Raw genomic sequence first — 18668 nt, forward strand, 5'->3', positions numbered from 1 at the left:
TGTAAATTTTCACGATGTCTGTAAATGTTATGGCAGTAGAATAAAAGTCTTATAATGTTGTTGTGAATGTTCTGTAGTAAATTGGTGAAATTTTGTTTCGGTGAATTTTTGTGTAAATTCCGTATACTGCCGTTATGCCGCCGGATTTTCGTACGATTTCTGAAATTGTCCGGATTTGTTCTGAAATGACATGCAATGCTTGTGTGCTATGAAAAGGGAGTTATAAGGGGTCAGGATCCTGTGAGATCCTGTCTGTGTCAGGGAAAAATCTGAAATGAGCTCTGAAATCTGTTTCTGAATACAAGTTTCGGATCCGATGATAAGTTCTGTTCTGGTGCTATAAGCATATATGTTCTGGTGCCATGAGCACAAAGGGAGGCATAAGGGGCCAGAATCCGAGAGATTCTGTCAGTGTCTGGGAAGGGAGGCATAAGGGGCCAGAATCCGTTGAGATTTTGTCAGGGTCAGGGAATCTGTTCTGCTTTAATCTGTTCTGATTTAATCTGTTCTGACTTTTGATATGTTCTGAATTGATATGATTTCTGATTTTCGTACGATATAAATTGATCTGATCTGTATTCTGATTCTGATATACGATTCTGTCTGTTCTGATATGACTTCTGATCTGATATGATTTACTCTGATATCTGATTTCTGATTTCTGTATGTTCTGTCAATTCCGTATTCTGATTTCTATTCGGATTTCTGTCTGATGGGTTTGTTGTGGACTCTGAGGATTTTGATTGGAGGTTTGTTGTCTTGCTGAGCTGTTGTAGCTCATCCTTGTTTTCTGCGTGGTTTTCAGGTTCAGGTTCTGGGAAGGGGAAGGAAGTCCAGGAATAGAAGTTCAGAGTCTGATTCCGTTTAGGTATTTTGTCCTTTTGATTTTTGTACAGTCATAGCTTTTCTGTTCTGTTTTTCTTTCTGTCTGAAAGCCATGAGCTGTATTTGTACATGATTCTTTTGAGAAAGAAAAAGATAGATGATCTGTTCCATTGCATTTGATGTTTATAGTAGCTCTGTGTGCGTCTGTTTCTGTCTGTATGTTTGGAAGAAAGTTCTGAAACAAATTCCAAAGCCAGATCCTGGAATCAGTTCAATCAGTCTGAAAGTTCCGGCCTCACGACCCGATGCGAGCGGGACCCGTCCCGGTCGGGTTGGGTCGTGACAGCTGCCCCCTTTCACCGCTTCTATTTGCCATTGTTATGGATGCTTTTTCATGCTCTATGGATTCTATCTCCTTTTTGGGGATCCCTCTTGGGCAAACCTCTCTCAATCACCTTCTTTATGCTGATGATGTTTTGATTTTTGGGATGGCTTATATCCCCGTTGCTATTGAGCTTTCCAAAATTTTAAGTAACTTTGCAAAGGCATCGGGTCTGCATATTAACAATAATAAGTGCTCCATCCTCTTCTCTAAAAACCTTACTATTGCAAATGACATCATTGATATCCTTGGTTTCTCCACCATTGAGCACACCTTCAAGTACTTGGGGTTGCCTATCTCCACCAAAAAGTTTAATTCTTCTCACTTCCAACCACTCCTGAGTAGAATTTCTACTCTACTTGCTGGTTGGAAAGTAAAATTCCTTTCTTTTGCAAGTTGAGTTCAATTCTTGAGGTTCACCATTGCTAACACTATCACATAATGGATTAGGGATGCTATAATACCCAAAGCCTGTTGCAAACTTATGGATAGGATGTGCTCTAGATTTCTTTTTCATGGCTCTAAAGAGGGAAAGAAGTTACACTTGATTGCTTAGCATGACACTTGCTTACCAACTTGCTTTGAGGGTCTTGGTATCCCTGACTTGCTCTCTCTCACTCATGGGTTTACCTGCTCATTTATTTTGAGATTTTATAACTCAACTTCTCTAGTTTTTGACTGGTTCAGGCTTAAATTTTTTTCCTCCTTTAAACATGTTCCTTATAAAAGGTCTAAGTTTTGGAAGAACATATGTGGGGTTGCTAGAAAGATTAAAGGGCATATTGGGATTTCGGTTAATGCTGAGAATTGTAGAAGGCTTTCATTTTATTGGGATCCCTGGTTAAAAGGCACTCCTCTGACTGATATTATTCCCCCCTCCCCTGTTCTTCTTGGGTCCATATCTAGGTACTGGAATCTTGTATGGTTATTGCCTGATCTTCTACCTCTTGAGATTCAGTACATTATCATGGCTACACCTGTGGTGGATACATTTGATGAGACCATTATTTGGAATGGAATTGCTAAATCTAGCTTTAAAGATTTTAGATTGAATTTCTTTGAAGGAAGGCACAAAGTAAATCGGTATCAATTCATTTGGCATAAACGTGCTGCCCTCAGATTCTCCTCTTATACTTAGCTTTTAGTTCGTGGTGGTTTAAAAATGGCTGGCAATCTTGCTCGGAGAAACATCTTTATTGATGCCATTTGCCCCCTTTGCCTTCTGGGGGAGGAATTTGGTTCTCACGTTTTTTTCCAATGCAACTATTCTTTTACTAGTATCACTCATCTTTTGTCTGTGTTGGAATCCTTTTTGTTTAGACCTACTCTACTGGCATAATTGTCATGCACAACAATTTGTAAAGTGCCTTTCCATTAACAAACCAATATTAAAAAAAAAAATTATGCCAGCAATTTACTGTGTGGGTTCCTCGACGCTGCGTACCTGAGAGGCCCAATGTTGTGTTCCCGAGTACCCTAGTGCTGCATGACTGAGAGCAAAGTGCTACAACGACATAGATGCAACGTTGTTGCAGATCAAGACAATGGTTCAAACGCCGCAACATTGCAAAACGAATTTGATGGTTTTCTTTCTCGTTTTTCTAAAGGTTTGCATCCTTTAGGGTTATTTTACTTAACTTTCTTTTATATTTTAAATGTATAGACATTGAGAATAGTACATTTAAGAACAGAAGCAAGGAGAGATTGAGAGAGAAGATAGAACTATACTTTTTCTTCTAATTTTCATAGTTGATTTCTTAGTGTTATGTTCGCTGCTTTTACCTACTTGCTTGTTTCGTTATTCTGGTGTTTACTCCAAAAACTTCCCCAACAAAATTGAAGGATTAAATTGAAGAAATGTCATACCCTAGTACTATTTGGGCCACACATGAATAGTGAGATTATTTTGGAGTTTATCCCTCTTTTGATTCAAATTGTTTCCTAAAGAATAAATATAGCTATAAATCTAAAACACTTAATACTTTACCTAACAAAATAAAAGCAACAGTATCTCTAATGCTTTACCATCCATTGTTTCTCAAAAGCTACATAATTGTCTTGCACAATAATTTGTAAAGTGCCTTTCCATTAACAAACCAATATTACAAAAAAAATTATAACTATGCCAGCAATTAACTAGTAAAATGGGTAGCTTTATTTAACAAAAGTTTGAGATTACGCATTTACAAAGTTATATACAGTTTCAACTCAAAAGCTCAAGCCAATCCCTAAAACTTAGGAGCTGAGCAATTGTATAAATAGAAACTATATGATAATCAGACCTGTGCTTGCACTCCATGAGGAAGCAGAAGCCTTATGTCTTTGATGTGTCTTCAACTTTCTACAGAAAAATAATTAAAATTTCGTTTGGGACTACTTTTTTTCTGCTTCTTAAAGCAGCTTTCTAGTACAAAATTTTTAATTTTTGTATTAGAAAGCTGCTTTATGAAGCAGTAAGAAAGCCGTCCCAAACGAAGCCTAAATATGAGTAATTGGCTGCATCTGCTTTGTATATCACATTCCTATAGTGAATACAACTTCATACTATATCTTCTCTGCTACTTATCAAATGGTCATGTTGCTGGAGTTGAGGCTTCTGGGTTTCTAGAACTTTCTGCATTGCATAAGCACACCTGAAAACAATGGAAGCCAGTTGAGTGAATAAAATATAAAAAATGATGATTCTCAATTTGCTACAAATTTGTTTTCATATCAGAAGGTCATGTATCCATTAAATTGAAGAGAGTCAAAATAACAAATAAAGCAACCAGCTTTTGCGAGGAAATCCAGAAGCAGCCAAGGAGTTGGTAGCTATTGAGGCTTCGTTTCGGATGGTTTTTTTTACTGCTTTTTAAAATAACATTTTAGTGAAAAAAATTAATTTTTTACTAAAAAGTTGCTTTAAGAAGCAATAAGAAAGTCATCCCAAACGAAATCTGAAATCTGGATTTATGGGTCTGTGAGCCGTGGAGAAAGGAAAGTGGAGGTGTAACATGCATGAAAACAATATACATTTTTTTTTGGTTTTGAATAGGAAATTTGTACGCATAATTTCCTTCAAATTTCAGTCAACTTGTAAGAAATTTAATATTGGAAATATCTATAACCTGTGGTAATTAACATGATGAAGGATTAATGAAGTGTTTACCTCCATGGTAGATGATCAAGAAACATGTAAGGTGACACAACTATATCCTTGAAATTTTCCCTGTTTGCTACATAAGCTTTATGAGCTCCCTCCACTCCCTTGGGCATACAGATTGTCCAGATTGGTGCACGGTTTGTATGCTCATGAATTATATGAATGATCAAACCAGGAAGAAACATCTCTTTCAATTCTATAATTTCAGTAGATTGACTGGGATCATCAGCAGATAGAGATTCCTGAACACCAAGGGAAGTAGAATTGATATTTTCACCATAGAAAGGCCTTATTTGGAGGTCATCAAGGACCCTATCTTTTCGCATGCCAATATTGTAATCATAATCAGCCTCATCAAATGTAGAACACTCTACTGGTTGTTCTTGCTTAGGCTGGGTGACCTCTGAGTCTGATATTGAAGTTTCTCTAGAAGAAACTAAAGGTTCTAATGGAGTTCCAGTTATGACATTTGAACCATGTTGATGGATAGGAGTATTTGTCATGCAAGAAACTGCGAGGCCACACAGAAAAAACCCACCTTGAATGGAGTATTTTGCAGGTCTTCGATGAAGATGATTTCCATTTTCTACTGTTTGAGGGTTGACATCACTAGAAGGAGAGGAAGACGAATGGTTTTCCCCATTAACAAGGTGTTTTCGAACATTTAGAATTTTTTGAGCAAGCTTAGTAATAACAGCAGAATTAGCTGATGCGTCGGCTGAAAGAGCCTGTATAGCAGCTGCACGGAGTCTAAGGATTGAATTAACTGAGAGTCGTGAAGAAAATTCATCATTGTAGACAATTCTGCAGAAGTTTTAGAATGTTATAAAAAAAGGAACAAACTAACCAAACTGAACTAGAAGTCTTGTATTTAAACTTACGTAGTGACAAAATCTGAGCAAGCTTCTGCAATGACTGAATCAACGCATGGAAGAGTTCCATATGCATAAACATGTAAGTTTGGGTATCTCCCTTTCAACTGCAATAGAACCATTTTATAATGAGAAGTTTTTTAAGGCTCCAGGAAATGCAGATACATCGAGTCTTTTTATATTTTGTTTCTCTAATTTATTTTATAAAGAAATAGTATGACAATTTGTTCTTTAAATTTAAAAATTTGTACTAAAAACGGATCAAGTTAACTAAATATAATAATATAAGTAACTTATAATAAAATGGTGAAAATTAGTCTCACTGTAAGTGCTTCATACCCAATCTAAATGCTATTCATGGAAGTTTCGCAACACCTCGAAGCTGGATTTCCATTTCAACTAACTGACATCTAGCTTCCATTTCATATTTAATTATGATCAATTTTAATTTTGAATTAATTAAATAGTATGTGCCCCAAATGCATGTGGGTCGATTTAATTAAGTGCATTGCATATACAGTCGTACAGATCAAAGCTTAAACATGATATGATTGTACTATAGGACTGTAAGACTCTCAGATTAATATTTTATATTAGAAAAAAGGGAAAAATAGAAAAGAAAGAAATAAATAGTACCTTCTTTATAATAATTGAACTAAAACGTTAAGATTATAGATTAATTGTTGAATGACTATATCATTTTTCACATAAATTTCAATGTTAAAGAAGTAAATTGTTCATGGACGTCATAAAGTGTAGTAAAAATGCACTGAAGTGATGCATTTCTCAAGGCCAATAGATTTCATAGACAATTTAACTCTTATGGATTCAAGGGTTCTGACTGAACACCGAAGCACAACAGATAACTTATACCAATATAGCCTTACAAGAAACATAAGATGATTTGATAAAAAATTTCAATTCCAAACTTTGCTCAGGAAACCGAAATTTAATACTTGAAAATCAACGATAACAAAAATCTAATATCAAATAAATGGTAAGTGAAATTCAAAGGGTGAGAACAATTGCAATCTAATAATAACATCAACAAAGAACCTATATATTATCATGTGTAAAATTGCGTCATAACATGGAGAAATGATAAAAATAAAAATGAAAATGGATTCAAAATTTTGTTCAAGCAACAAAATCCTCAACCTCAACTTGTAGGTTGAATCATACATCAATTAAACTCAAACAGAAAGAAAACTATAGATCAACGGAACATAAATGAATTGTTTTCAGCAAAATGTTTATTTTCTAAAAAACTCAATCTACAAGTCCTGATTACAATAAAAAAATTAAGTTGGGTGCATAAAGAGAACCCGGCAAGAAAAATAATAAAATCAATTATATGAGAGCATATATTACAAAAACCTTTTTTTGGGATGCAGACAAGACGCTTTGCATAAAACTAGTGAAACAAATCAAACGTATAAGAAAAGGATGATAAAGTATTTAGCTGAAAACATTTTTTTATTCCTTTAGTTCTTAAGTGGTGATTATTGCGAATTCCAACTTCTGTAAACTGCAAAACCCTGGAGATTTTGGTATTATAATATATTAAATGTTATATCAATGATTGACTGAGAAATGTTTTTTTTAATTCCAAAGATTCAAAAAACCAAAGCCATGTGGATAAATCTAATAATGAAAAACACTATAATATTTGAATATTATCATGCCTTTGTAGAGATCCATGCTACTGATCATTGAAAATGATCACATTCAAATCATTTAGGAAGAAACATTAGCAAGAATTACAATGCCATAATATTTGAAGAAGACTATTGCTCTGGGTAACATCTTTAGAATCTAAACTAAACTTTAAAAGTTTTGTCAAATCCAAAATTGACCGGTGCAATCTAACTAAACCAAACATAAGACTGCAAGCACAATTGAGATGGCAAGGAGGATAAATTTGAGTTTTGATCCATTTGATCTCTCAAAAGAATTATTACTTACTAACCTGGAACAAGAGAACCAGCGTGAAACACGTGAGCTTCAACATAGAAATAGAGAGAACCCAAAAATTATGGATTGTTTAGTAAGGCATGTGCTTCTGTTTCAGACTATGTGCCTAGTTTGACGTGTAATTAAAGGCTAAGCTTTGCATCCTTTGTGCTTGACATTTGACCTCCTATTCATAGACAAGGATCAACCTAGCGTAGTAAAATGGGTAAGACAATTATAGTATTATATTATACAGATCCAGTCAGCAAGCAATAGTCGGGCGACTAATTACTTAGAAGTCAGCCTTAGACAAGGCTTGTTGTCAAATAAAGCATTATCTAAAATTGTGAAACATGAGGCTCGCCTTGAGGCCCACCTCAGCGCAATTCTGGTGAAAAACGCTTTGACGTTTACGCCTCAAGCTTTTTTTAGGCATGCGTCTCAGTTTGGCTGAGGGCCTGGCATAAGGCATTCGCCTCACCCCATATACATATATATATATATATATATATATAGCTATTATTTTCCTGCTAAAATCCTTAATTTTTCATTTACGCAATTCTGTGTTCGTGAGGCTTACGCCTCAGACCGCCTCGAGGCTTACGCCTCGCCTCACGGACGAAAACCGCCTCGAGGCGCAGTTACGCAATTTTAAACCTTGATAGCCATCACTATAGATCACTTGGAAGTCGCATACCACCACCATCTCCTCCTATAAAAATTTTGGAGTATTACTCTCATCTTTAAGTTGAGGAAAAATATTTATGAAATAAAAAGATGACTGAAATAAATGAAGAAGCAGATTGTGAGGCATTGGACTCTACAGGATGAGATAGGGAAGAGACCAATTTATTATAATGACTCAAATAAAGACGTCCTTAGAGATGATGGTGCAGATAATTTCAGAATTGCTGCAAACTATTTCAGCTTTCTTTAGGAATTAAATATAAATGAGTAGAAAATTGAGAAAGAAAGAATTAGATTTAAACTTAATGTTATATGATGGTATTCCTATATTTTATGTTGTTTAGCTCTTGTAATATTTGGAATTAAATTCTATTTCACACAATTTATCACGTATTATTTTACGTATTGTGTTATTTTTTATTTCATATGTATGTCACTTTGTTACTTTATAGTTCAATAGAAAGTTAATATGTCATCCTTTAATATATTATTTGGGTATTATATAAAAATTTACTTTTAACTTTACCCAACTTTTGGATTTAGAGGCTTACGTCTCCAAATGCTTTGCCTCACGAACAAAAAATGTCTCAATACCCAATTACACAATTTTAAACCTTGTAATAAAAAAAAAGTCAATTAAGCCAAGCTGACCACTCATACAAGATCTATTAATCCATAGGACAAGTTCAACAACCAAGCATTGAAATCAATGTTCACTCATAACGAAGCAAATTAAGAGTTTCTTTAGACTACTTCACTAATTGAAAGCTTGAATCAAAGGTACAAAGTGAATGCTTTGAAGTGGAAATGCCCTCTTGCCATTGAATGCCCTTTAATTTGGGGATGAGACAATGTTGAAGAAGATAAAAATTAAAGATGATGGGACAAGCTCTATCATTTAAATTGTTGAACCATATATAAGGGTGAAATCCTTGAATTGCCCTTCTGCAAGGGAATGCAAAGTCATTGGTAACACTGGCACTTGCACTGACTATGACAATCTTATTTGCACCTCTCGCTACGGATGAAAGCAGGATTTCTTTGCTTATGAATTTGATACTTTGACATCAAAGGTATTTGAATCGAATGCAATTAATACTTTGACATCGAAGGTATTTGTAACGAAGTTAATCCAAATTTCTCTAGACATTGGAAAGCAAAATCTCTTGACCTCCTTTCAAGTAATCTAAATAGGTGGTAGGAACTTCTGGACTCTCCAGGGAAAGAACTCAGAGACTTCATCCTCAAAGAGTGATAAACCTCATAGGAGGATGACTCGAAGAAGATTGAGATGCTTGAGGCCAAGAAAGTTGCCCTAATCTTGGATATAGGAAATTGATGTGACTTCTCCACAAGACATCTCAACTTAAGAGGCATTGCCTGAATTCACTACTTAATTACGGAATTACCCCTATTGGAAAACGTGTAGAAGTCGCACATGCTAGCTGAAGAGTTTTCTTTCTTAAAAACTCTTCCAAAGAAATTGTTGTGAAACTTCAAAGTAACAAGTTTAATCAATGTTCCAGGGTGGCGTGACTTAAAGTTACCGCATCTAGTGCTTGAGATAATTTGGGAAACATGGAGATGATAGGTCCTCTAGCTTTAATCAATAAATAAACTAAGACATTTTATGGCATTTATAAAATTCTTAAATCAAGTGCAAGGTCTTTCATATGTTTATGGTTTCTTGATCTAGTGTCATTTGTTTTATCCATCTTTTCATTATCTCCATCATCTTTATCATTTCCAGTTCTTTATTAGTCATTCTGTATCACAGCTGCCTTCTCATGATGTTTCTTTTTGAGTTTTAGCATCTTATAATTCATCAAAAATAATTCCTATTTATTCAGAGAACCAAGGAGAAATATATTATTAAACTTTGAACCATATATCATTTTCTTCATTATTGTTTGAGCATAAAAAGAAAATGTCATAAAGACAAATACTATGACTAACAGCCATTTTTTCAAAATGATTTATCTGAAAAAAGTAAGCATTGATGTACTTGTCACTAACGAACGATTACCTTGAACAGAAAAATGCTATATTACATCAAATGAGAATAATAATTCAAATTGGTTAATGTATGGATGGTTTAATGATCAAGAAAGCGAGAAGACTTACCCTCAATCCTAACAACGTAGCAACAGCACCTCCTAATGAATGCCCAACCAAACGAACTTTATACCCTTCACATTCACAACCAGGTCCCAGCAATGTAGAAAGAAACCCAGATGTTTCACATGCCATGTCTTCAATAGGACCATGCATTCCAAGTGAAAGAATCGTAAGTATTTAATGCATACTGCTAAAACTAAACATAAATTTTGATAAACTGCATTCTATTGCAAATATTCTTTTTCATTTTCCTTGTGGTAAAACAAATGCGTTTAATGAATATCAGCATCTCCTGTCATTATTTACAATATACTCCTGAAATATGAAACGAGAGATAAGAGAAGGAACATATAACGGTATGCTGGAGATTTAACGTCAAGGATTCAGGCTAGGCCATATGCTAGAAATAAATAAATGCAGATGCCAAATACACCTTGTGCATGACAAGAAATGATTTAACGTTCAAATTCAAGACATACTCAGGAAAACTACACCCAATAAGCAAGAAAAAAGGACTGAACATAACTGTATTCTAATAGAAAAAAATTAGCATATATGATTCTCACTTTTGAAACACTACTTGGTCACAAAACTCAATTTATTTAGGAGTTTATATATGCTACTTCTTCGTTTAAGGAAAACATGTACCAGATTTAATTTTCAAAAAAAAAATCAGCATAGAATTGAATAATGTAATCTGAGTGCAAGAGAGTAACAATGAAATAATCGGACTAAGAAAATTGTAGCAACAAAAGGAGGACAGAATATACCCTTCAGCTTAGGAGAAGAAAGGAGGCTGTCATGAATCCACAACATCAGTTAACAGTAATAATAGACGTTTAATGTGAAATGAAAGTATATGAGCTGTAGTCAGCTAGTTAGATAGTTTGTTGACATCTTGATTGTAACTCATTACAGTTGGTATATACAACTGCTTATTATAACAAGTAAGAAAATACTACAAAAAAATGATAGAAGGAATAATAAGCGTTTAATGTGTAATGAAAGTATATAAGCTGTAGTCAGTTAGCTTGATAGTGTAATTGATGGGGACATCAGGTCATGGAAAGTTTATCGTCGCCGAGGCCAGAGATCAGCGGCCGTGATTGAATCGATGTATATGTAGTTTGTTTTATTTGATCTTTTGGATTTGTGCTGTTTTATTTCCTATTTTACCCTCATGTGAGGGGATGTTATGTTTGGTGACCAAGGATATTTTGGTCTTGTTGTTTTTTCTTCTTTTTGGGCTTATATATATATGAGCCCTCATCCTTTGTAATTTGGCAATGAATGCTGAAAACGTTTTTACCTTTGGAGCTTAGTTTTTTCTTCTTTCTAAGTAGCTTGGTAAAGATTAGTTTAGTGGTGTGAGTGTGAAGTACCCAACAGCCCATTGGCTCTTGGTTTTTATCCTTGTTCCCAAGTCTCTCCATCTCCTTCCTAGCTCCCAACCGAACCCTTCCCCTACTCCCAGCCAGCGTTTCCAAACTCCTACAGCAGATTTCTGCTTGGAAACCTGCTGTCTGAAGCCTTCTAACCCCACCAACAGCCCTCCGTTTACCCTCCCTCCTAGTGCTAGTAACCAATCACCCAACATCCACTTTGGTGACCTTTCCTCTTCCAAAAACCACTGAAATTTCCCCTCCCAACAGCCAACAAAATTTTGTCTTTAGATCTTCCTCACTGAAAGTTGCAAAGTCACTTTGTGCCCCTTCGTATTCTTCAAAACCTTTTCCCAAAAGTTAATGAACTGTCTTTTAACTTTCCGAAAGCCCCTCTTCATTTTCATATTAAATAAAAACCACATAACCTTCAACCTCTCCCCAAAACTGCTGCCTACTTTTCCCAACAGTCACTAAACCACATTTTCCACTATATCCCCTTCCCAAAATAGCCGAAACTAATCCCCACTCCTTTCCCAGTCATTAGAAAACTCCACACTCCTCCATTAGACCCTCCACCATCACTTTAGCCTCCACTAACACTCCAAACAACATTCTCCCTTCCCAAAATAATTAAATCAGTGAACGTTGTCCTCCAAAGTCACCATAGAGGACTCCTTTCAGAGATTCAGCAAAAGTCATTGTAAACCAAGGGAGTTATTGGCCTCTTCGTCAACACTTTGTTCAACGTTCAAGCAAGATAAGTGTCTTACATCTTCTCTTATTTACTGTTTAGCCTAGATATCTTATTCTCCCCTCCGAAGTAGCATCAAACAAGTGTAGCAATTAATCTGCTTAGTCTATTTTCTTAATCAAGAGATTCAGACTTCATTTGCAACTAATCCTAAATTAAAAGTGGGACTCTAGCCACCCATGTTCTCAAAGTTTTTTTTAATTACTTTACTCCTTTAAAATTGTGAATGTCGTTACTAGCCAAGTTTCTTGTTTTGCATAGTTGCGTTGCCTAAATTTCTTGTCTTGATAAATTTCCTTGGAGTTTTAATTTGCTGTGTTCATTTATTTCCAAGAATAAATCTCTACATGCATGATCAATTTACTTTGTCCTACATCAGTAATACTAAAAAATTTCAGATAAAAATGCAAAAAATTTCTTCAGTATACCCAAAATATTAACTTCTATGAAAACTTCCAAGAAAATTATTGTGACAACCGGTTCTTCCGGCCGGTTCAACCGAACCGGCCGGCTCACCCTTTTAATACCGCGGAACAAGCAGTTCGCGCGAACAGAGAAGGGCGGACGGTCGCAGGAGTTCACCCCCTTATGGTACTGGTTGGGGATGTTGTACTCGTGCACGAAAAAGGAAAAAGGAAAAGGTTATGGAAATGGAAAAGGTTATGGAAATGGAAAAGGTAATCAAATGGAAAAGGTTGTACCTTAGGGTACTTTGAGACGGTGCTCCTGTGCAAAGCAAATGGAAAGAAAAGAAATATGAATGAAATATTAAAGCTATAAAATGTTTTAAATTGTTTTGAAAGAAATTATCTAGAGATGTAAATTATTGAAAAGAATGAATTAATGTAAAGAAATAACACGATGTCTATTAAAGAATAATAATAATGATTATTAAATAGTTACCCACTGAGTTTACTTAGTAAACTCAAACCACGAGTTTAAATGTTTCAGATAAGTTTCTAAAGAAGTAATGGCTGAAAGAGAAGAACATGTTTACAGAAGACGAGGTGCAAATGACAACAGGTAAAATAGTTTTTTTTTTGTGTTTAGTGGCTCTTCAGTTTATAGAAAAGTTTTGATGATGAGATATTTTACACTTTTGGAAATGTACTATCGTCCGACTTTTCATACCCGCCTCGTTAGATCGAGCATCCGGGACGGGTCATGACAATTATTTTTCTTAAAAATTTAAATTATAATTACTTTTATAATTATGATTTAATAAAGTGTTAACAGTTAATTACAGTTAGTTAATAAATTATTGTTCTGTTAAATACTGCTAATACTTACTGTTAATTATTAACTTTTAATTTCTGTTCTGTTAATAATTTACAGTTAATTAGTTAATTTCTGTTAACAAATTACTGTTTTGTTAATAAAACCTTAACACTAATTACATTAAGTTAAAATACTGTTAAGCAAATACTAATATTCTGTTAATTAAGGTATAGTTAAATCCCTGTAGCACAGTACTAAGGTTAAATTAATACCATTAAATGGCACTAAGCATTCCACTAATAATAGCATGCAGTGGCTGATGTCAATCAAAGTGCTGGGAAGCTTTTTTAGCCTAAGTGTTATATAGTAATCTAGCTGTTGCTCCCGTGTTTTGGTCTCCCATTCGATAGTGCTTAAGTTGGAAGCAGTTGCTTGAGGGTTCTGTGTACAGAAGGGAGTGGAAACAGAGGGTTCTTCAGGCATTGCTGGGAACGGCTGGGAGTTGGAGCGGGTAAGACACAGAACAAGGGTTTTGATGTGAAGGTATGGAGAATAAATAAGGAGTTGAGGGAAAGGAACAAACCGAGGTAAGCATTTTGGTTTTATTACAATTGTTTTATAGAGTTCCAAATAATGATTAAGAAAATCCCTAAAGGAGATTATGCCCAAATGTAGGAATTTAACTGGTATATGAGGGGAGAATCTAGTTGCGAGATAAATTGTTAAATAGGATGAATTGATTTTATTTAATTCCTTGATAAATGAATTGTAGAAATTATGGAAAGAAGAAAATTTGGATTCGGTAGGTAATTTACAAGCCGAAAAATGTACGAGATGTTGAATTCAATGAGGCAACTCGGCGTGGGGGTAAGAACTGTCATGTTATTTAAACAGCAAATGTTATCATTTTTAGGCCTATACAGTTTCATTTAACCAAAATGAAGGGTAAAAAGGCATTAAATTTACTTCTATTTGATTGAGTGCATTTACATTCAAATAGTCAAGTATGAACGACCATGTGCAAAAAAAAATGAACGACCATGTGCAAAAAAAAAAATGAACGATCATGTGCAAATTTTAATAGTTGCTTAAAATAAGGCATTATATGATTATAAAAATGTTTTCCTAATTGGCAATATTTTGTAATGTAATGTACTAAATTATGTACTACTGTAGTATTCTTCTTATGCAAGCATTCTATTAAGTATGTCTTTTCTATAAGTCATAAAGCATGTACAAATCAGTCAATTATTAAATCCAAAAAAATTTGAAGCCCGATAAATATCATATTAATTGATGGTTAGTAATGAGATGTTATAATACTTGCGCAGGAGAGGCAAAAGAGATCCCGTGGGGCAAAAAGAGACCCTGATAGAGACAAATTGGAACTCAATATAGTTTAATAACAATAGTTTTGGGTTCTACCTGTGCTCCATTGAAAGTTATTATGAAACTATAAAAGTTAACTTTATGTTTTATATATATATGTCAAAATCCAGCCTTTCAAGAGCAAACCAACCCAATGGCTACAGTGCTCAATCCGTGGGATGCAGGACTCACGCCAGAACTCTTTCCATATTCGAGCTGCTAATTTAGGAAGGATTATATTAGAATTATTTTGTAATTAGTTGTTTCCATATTAAGGTATCTTGTATAGATCTATACATTGAGGAGAAATCATGTAATAAAGCAAGCTTTTCTTCTCAAACTTCTGATTTCTAGCATGGTATCAGAGCCAACGGCCTTCATTGTGGTTGTAAAACGATCATAGATCATCGGAGAAGGAAAAGAAGAAGAAAGTGAAGCATTGCCGCGGACGGATACCGCAGATAGAGCCCCACCTGCCAACGGAAGCTTGCAGACAGACGTCGAAGCGGAGCATTGCGGAAGACAATAGAAGCCCTAGCCGACCAATGGTATCCCGATCCAAACGTCGTAACTTCAGATCCAACAGGAAGGGCAATTCATTGAAGGAGCATAGTCAAACAGCAACGAACGAGCCGAAGAAGCGACCTGCAAAGCAACAAAGCCGAACAACAATGAAGGAGAAAACTAGGCTCGACGTGCCCTAGCTACCCAGTCCGAGTCTTTTAAAGACTCGGCTCGGCCAGGTTAAGTAAATCGGGATGTCATTTCTAAAAAAAAAACTCCTTTTCGACCTTTATTTGTCGAACAGGAAAAGTCATACATATAGTCTTAATCAATGTTTAAAATTGCGTATTCGGGTATTGAGGCGTTTTTCATTCGTGAGGCGAGGCGTAAGTCTCAAGGCGTTTTGAGGCGTAAGCCTCAAAATAAAAAAATTGCGTAAACATAAAATGATAATTTTTTTAAATACCAATGAGTGAATAATATAAAATATAAAATAGCTTAAGATATAAAGTGAAATCAAAATATCCCAATAATTAGACAACATGAAATATAGTTCAACTCAAAATTCTATCTTTCCCAAATCCCAGTATTCTTTTCATTAACATATAATTCTTCTCCAAAGCTCGTGATCCAGCTCAAATCTTTAAAATTAAAGTCAAAGTTGGAAGCATAAAGCAAAGGAGTAAAATCATGATGGAGTATGCCACCCTTCTACAAAATCTATGGCAAGAACTTGATCACTACAGATGCATAGAAATCAGATGTCTGGAAGATGCTGCGATCCTAAAGAACTTTATTGAAAAAAAAAGAGTTTATGATTTCCTTGCAGGACTAAATGCAGAATTTGATTAGGTTAGAGTCCAGATCCCCAACAAAGAGGATACGCCATCACTTAATGAAACTATTTCTCTCATCCACACGGAAGAAAGCCGACGATAAGTAATGTTAAAATCAAAAGTCGTTGAAAATTTAGTAATGGTGATGAATAAAGATTCATCATGGAAGGAGAAAGGTAAAGATTCCTCAAAATTCAAAGACAAAGACTCACTTTGGTGCAGTTATTGCAAGAAGTCAAGCCACACAAAAAAACGTGCTGGAAAATATATGGAAAACTCTCCAGTAAGGAGTGGAATCAAAGAACTGAAACAAGGAGCATGTCGCATGCCAACAACACTATAAGTCAACCCAACCCAGAAGCATAGTCTAGCCTTAGAGAACTCAATAAAGAATATATTGATAAACTGAAACGACTTCTGATATCTCTTGAAAAATCAAATGCATCTTCTTTACATGCATTCTCAGGTAAGTTTTTAATTTATATTAGTTTAAGTGTCTCTAGAAATCATTTAAAAGAATTAAGGATCATTGATTCAGGAGCCACAGAACACATGACCCACTCACCTACCCACTTCATCAACTATACTCCTTGCCCCAACAACAAGAAAATCATCACTACTGGTTGGTTCTCTTATCACAATAGCAGACCAAGGAGACAACATTATCTCCCTCACTCATCCTGAAAAATGTGATCCACGTACCTCAATTATCCACAAGCCTAATATCAATAAAAAAACTTACCAATGACCATAATTGTCAAGCTTTATTTAACCCTACTTATTGCTTATTTCAAAACCAGAGATTGGGGAAGAAGATTGGACTTGCTAAAGAGAAAGCAAGACCTTACTACATGGAAGAACTAAACTAATCTAAAAATAGCTGCTCTATGTTATCCTTAGTTGATAAGATTCCACTATTTGGCTTCATCATTATAGGTTAGGACACCCATCTTTTAATGACCTAAGACATATGTATCCACAACTTTTTTAGAAATTAAAAAATAAAGATTTTCATTATGAAACATGTGAGTTAGCTAAATATAAAAGAACCTCCTTCACAAATAAAAATGAGAGATGTGATATTCTTTTCTACCTTATTCATAGTAATATATGAGGACCCTAAAAAATCCACAATATCTCGGGGGCATGCTGGTTTGTCATTCATTCATGATTTCACTAGAATCTCTTGGATCTATCTCCTCAAAAATAAATCTTCATTCTTCCTATTTTGCATACCATGATTAAAAATTAATTTTGGGTAAAAATAAGGAGATTTCACTTTGATAATGCTAACGACTATTTCAACCAACTCATCCTACTTCCAAAGTGAATGGATCATCCATGAGTCCTCTTGTGTCCATACCCCACAACAAAATGAGGTTGTAGAGAGAAAAAATGGTCACCTTCTAGCTTCTACCCGAGCTTTCCTCAGAAAGAGATGCCATTTGGGAGAAAGAAGAAGAAATGAAAGCTCAATATCCCTACCTATTCAATTAATATATGTCACTTATACTTCATTTTAAATTTTGAGGACGAAATTTTTATAGGGGAGATTATAAGCACCGGTTCATCCGACCGGTTCAATTTGAGAAAAATAAAAGAGAAAGAATATACAGTTTATGCATATCAATGTCAAATATGTTTTCTTTATTTTCTCAAATTCTTCTGAATGAAAATTTCATGCTTAATATCATGTTTTAAATTATTTCATGAATTTATTATAAATACCTGTTATTTGCTGAGTGTTAGCTCACCCTGCTTTTGTAAACATTTTTCAGGAGAATCTACTAGAGAGATGGCTGAAAGACAATTTATCTTCCGTCATAGAGGATCCCAGGATGTCAGGCTTTTATGATTATGTTATGTAATATGTCCGATGATGTATTGTGCACTACTGTGATGTTTTCAGCTTATGTTTTAAATAATTTTATGTTTTGATGTATCAGGGATATTTCAGTTTGAATATTTAGTGGCTCTTTCTTATATTGTTCTTGGATGATATTTATGTTCATGTCATTTGTGAAATAATTTTTTTATGATATGAAAGTTATAAGTGTTCTCCGTACGACCATATGTTCCCGCCCCGTTAATTCGAGCTAACTGGGTCGGGTCGTGACACAACCACATTTGAAAGTTCAAACCATCAATGAAATTCACTTCTAGAACTTGGCTACAATCACTTCCTGACACTTGAATCAAAAAATCAAATGAAAATTACATGAAAGTGTCCCTTTGGAGAAGAGGACTCAGCATTTATTAAATGGTTGTGCAAGCAAAATAGAGACGCCTATCAAATATAAAATCCAATTGAGCAACATATAATGCTAACCTCCTGGTGGACCATCAACTTGCATGTACAGCTCACGAGAAGATTCAACTATCCCGGAATGGCCATAATGTGGGAAAGAAGAGACAACAGTTTCCCTCACACTTGGATGTAATTGATCGCAGCTACAAAATGAAAATTTTGTTACTTCAGAAATCACAAACTGAAAAGGCTACGATCATAAGCACTTACATGAAGGATTAATATTTATTATAGTCAGTAATGAACATGAGATGTGCAGTTTAATCATGTAGAAACAGAAATATAATGCTTTCACAATTGAATTGAAAGGCTGTTGTAA

At 34.9% G+C, this 18668-nt stretch overlaps 1 protein-coding gene across 1 annotated transcript in view; it reads right to left on the bottom strand.

Annotated features, from left to right (window-relative positions):
• Positions 1–4700: 4700 nt before the first annotated feature.
• The window catches only part of LOC110112280, a gene marked incomplete at its 3' end in the record, with an annotated part of 37326 nt that continues 23358 nt past the window's right edge, over positions 4701–18668 (bottom strand). The window contains 4 exon segments of the mRNA XM_020844449.2: positions 4701–5153; positions 5231–5328; positions 9986–10113; positions 18371–18492. Coding sequence (XP_020700108.1) covers positions 4701–5153; positions 5231–5328; positions 9986–10113; positions 18371–18492 — 801 coding nt within the window.

Source organism: Dendrobium catenatum, unplaced genomic scaffold (assembly GCF_001605985.2).
Source record: "Dendrobium catenatum unplaced genomic scaffold, ASM160598v2 fragScaff_scaffold_676, whole genome shotgun sequence".
Lineage (NCBI taxonomy): Eukaryota > Viridiplantae > Streptophyta > Magnoliopsida > Asparagales > Orchidaceae > Dendrobium > Dendrobium catenatum.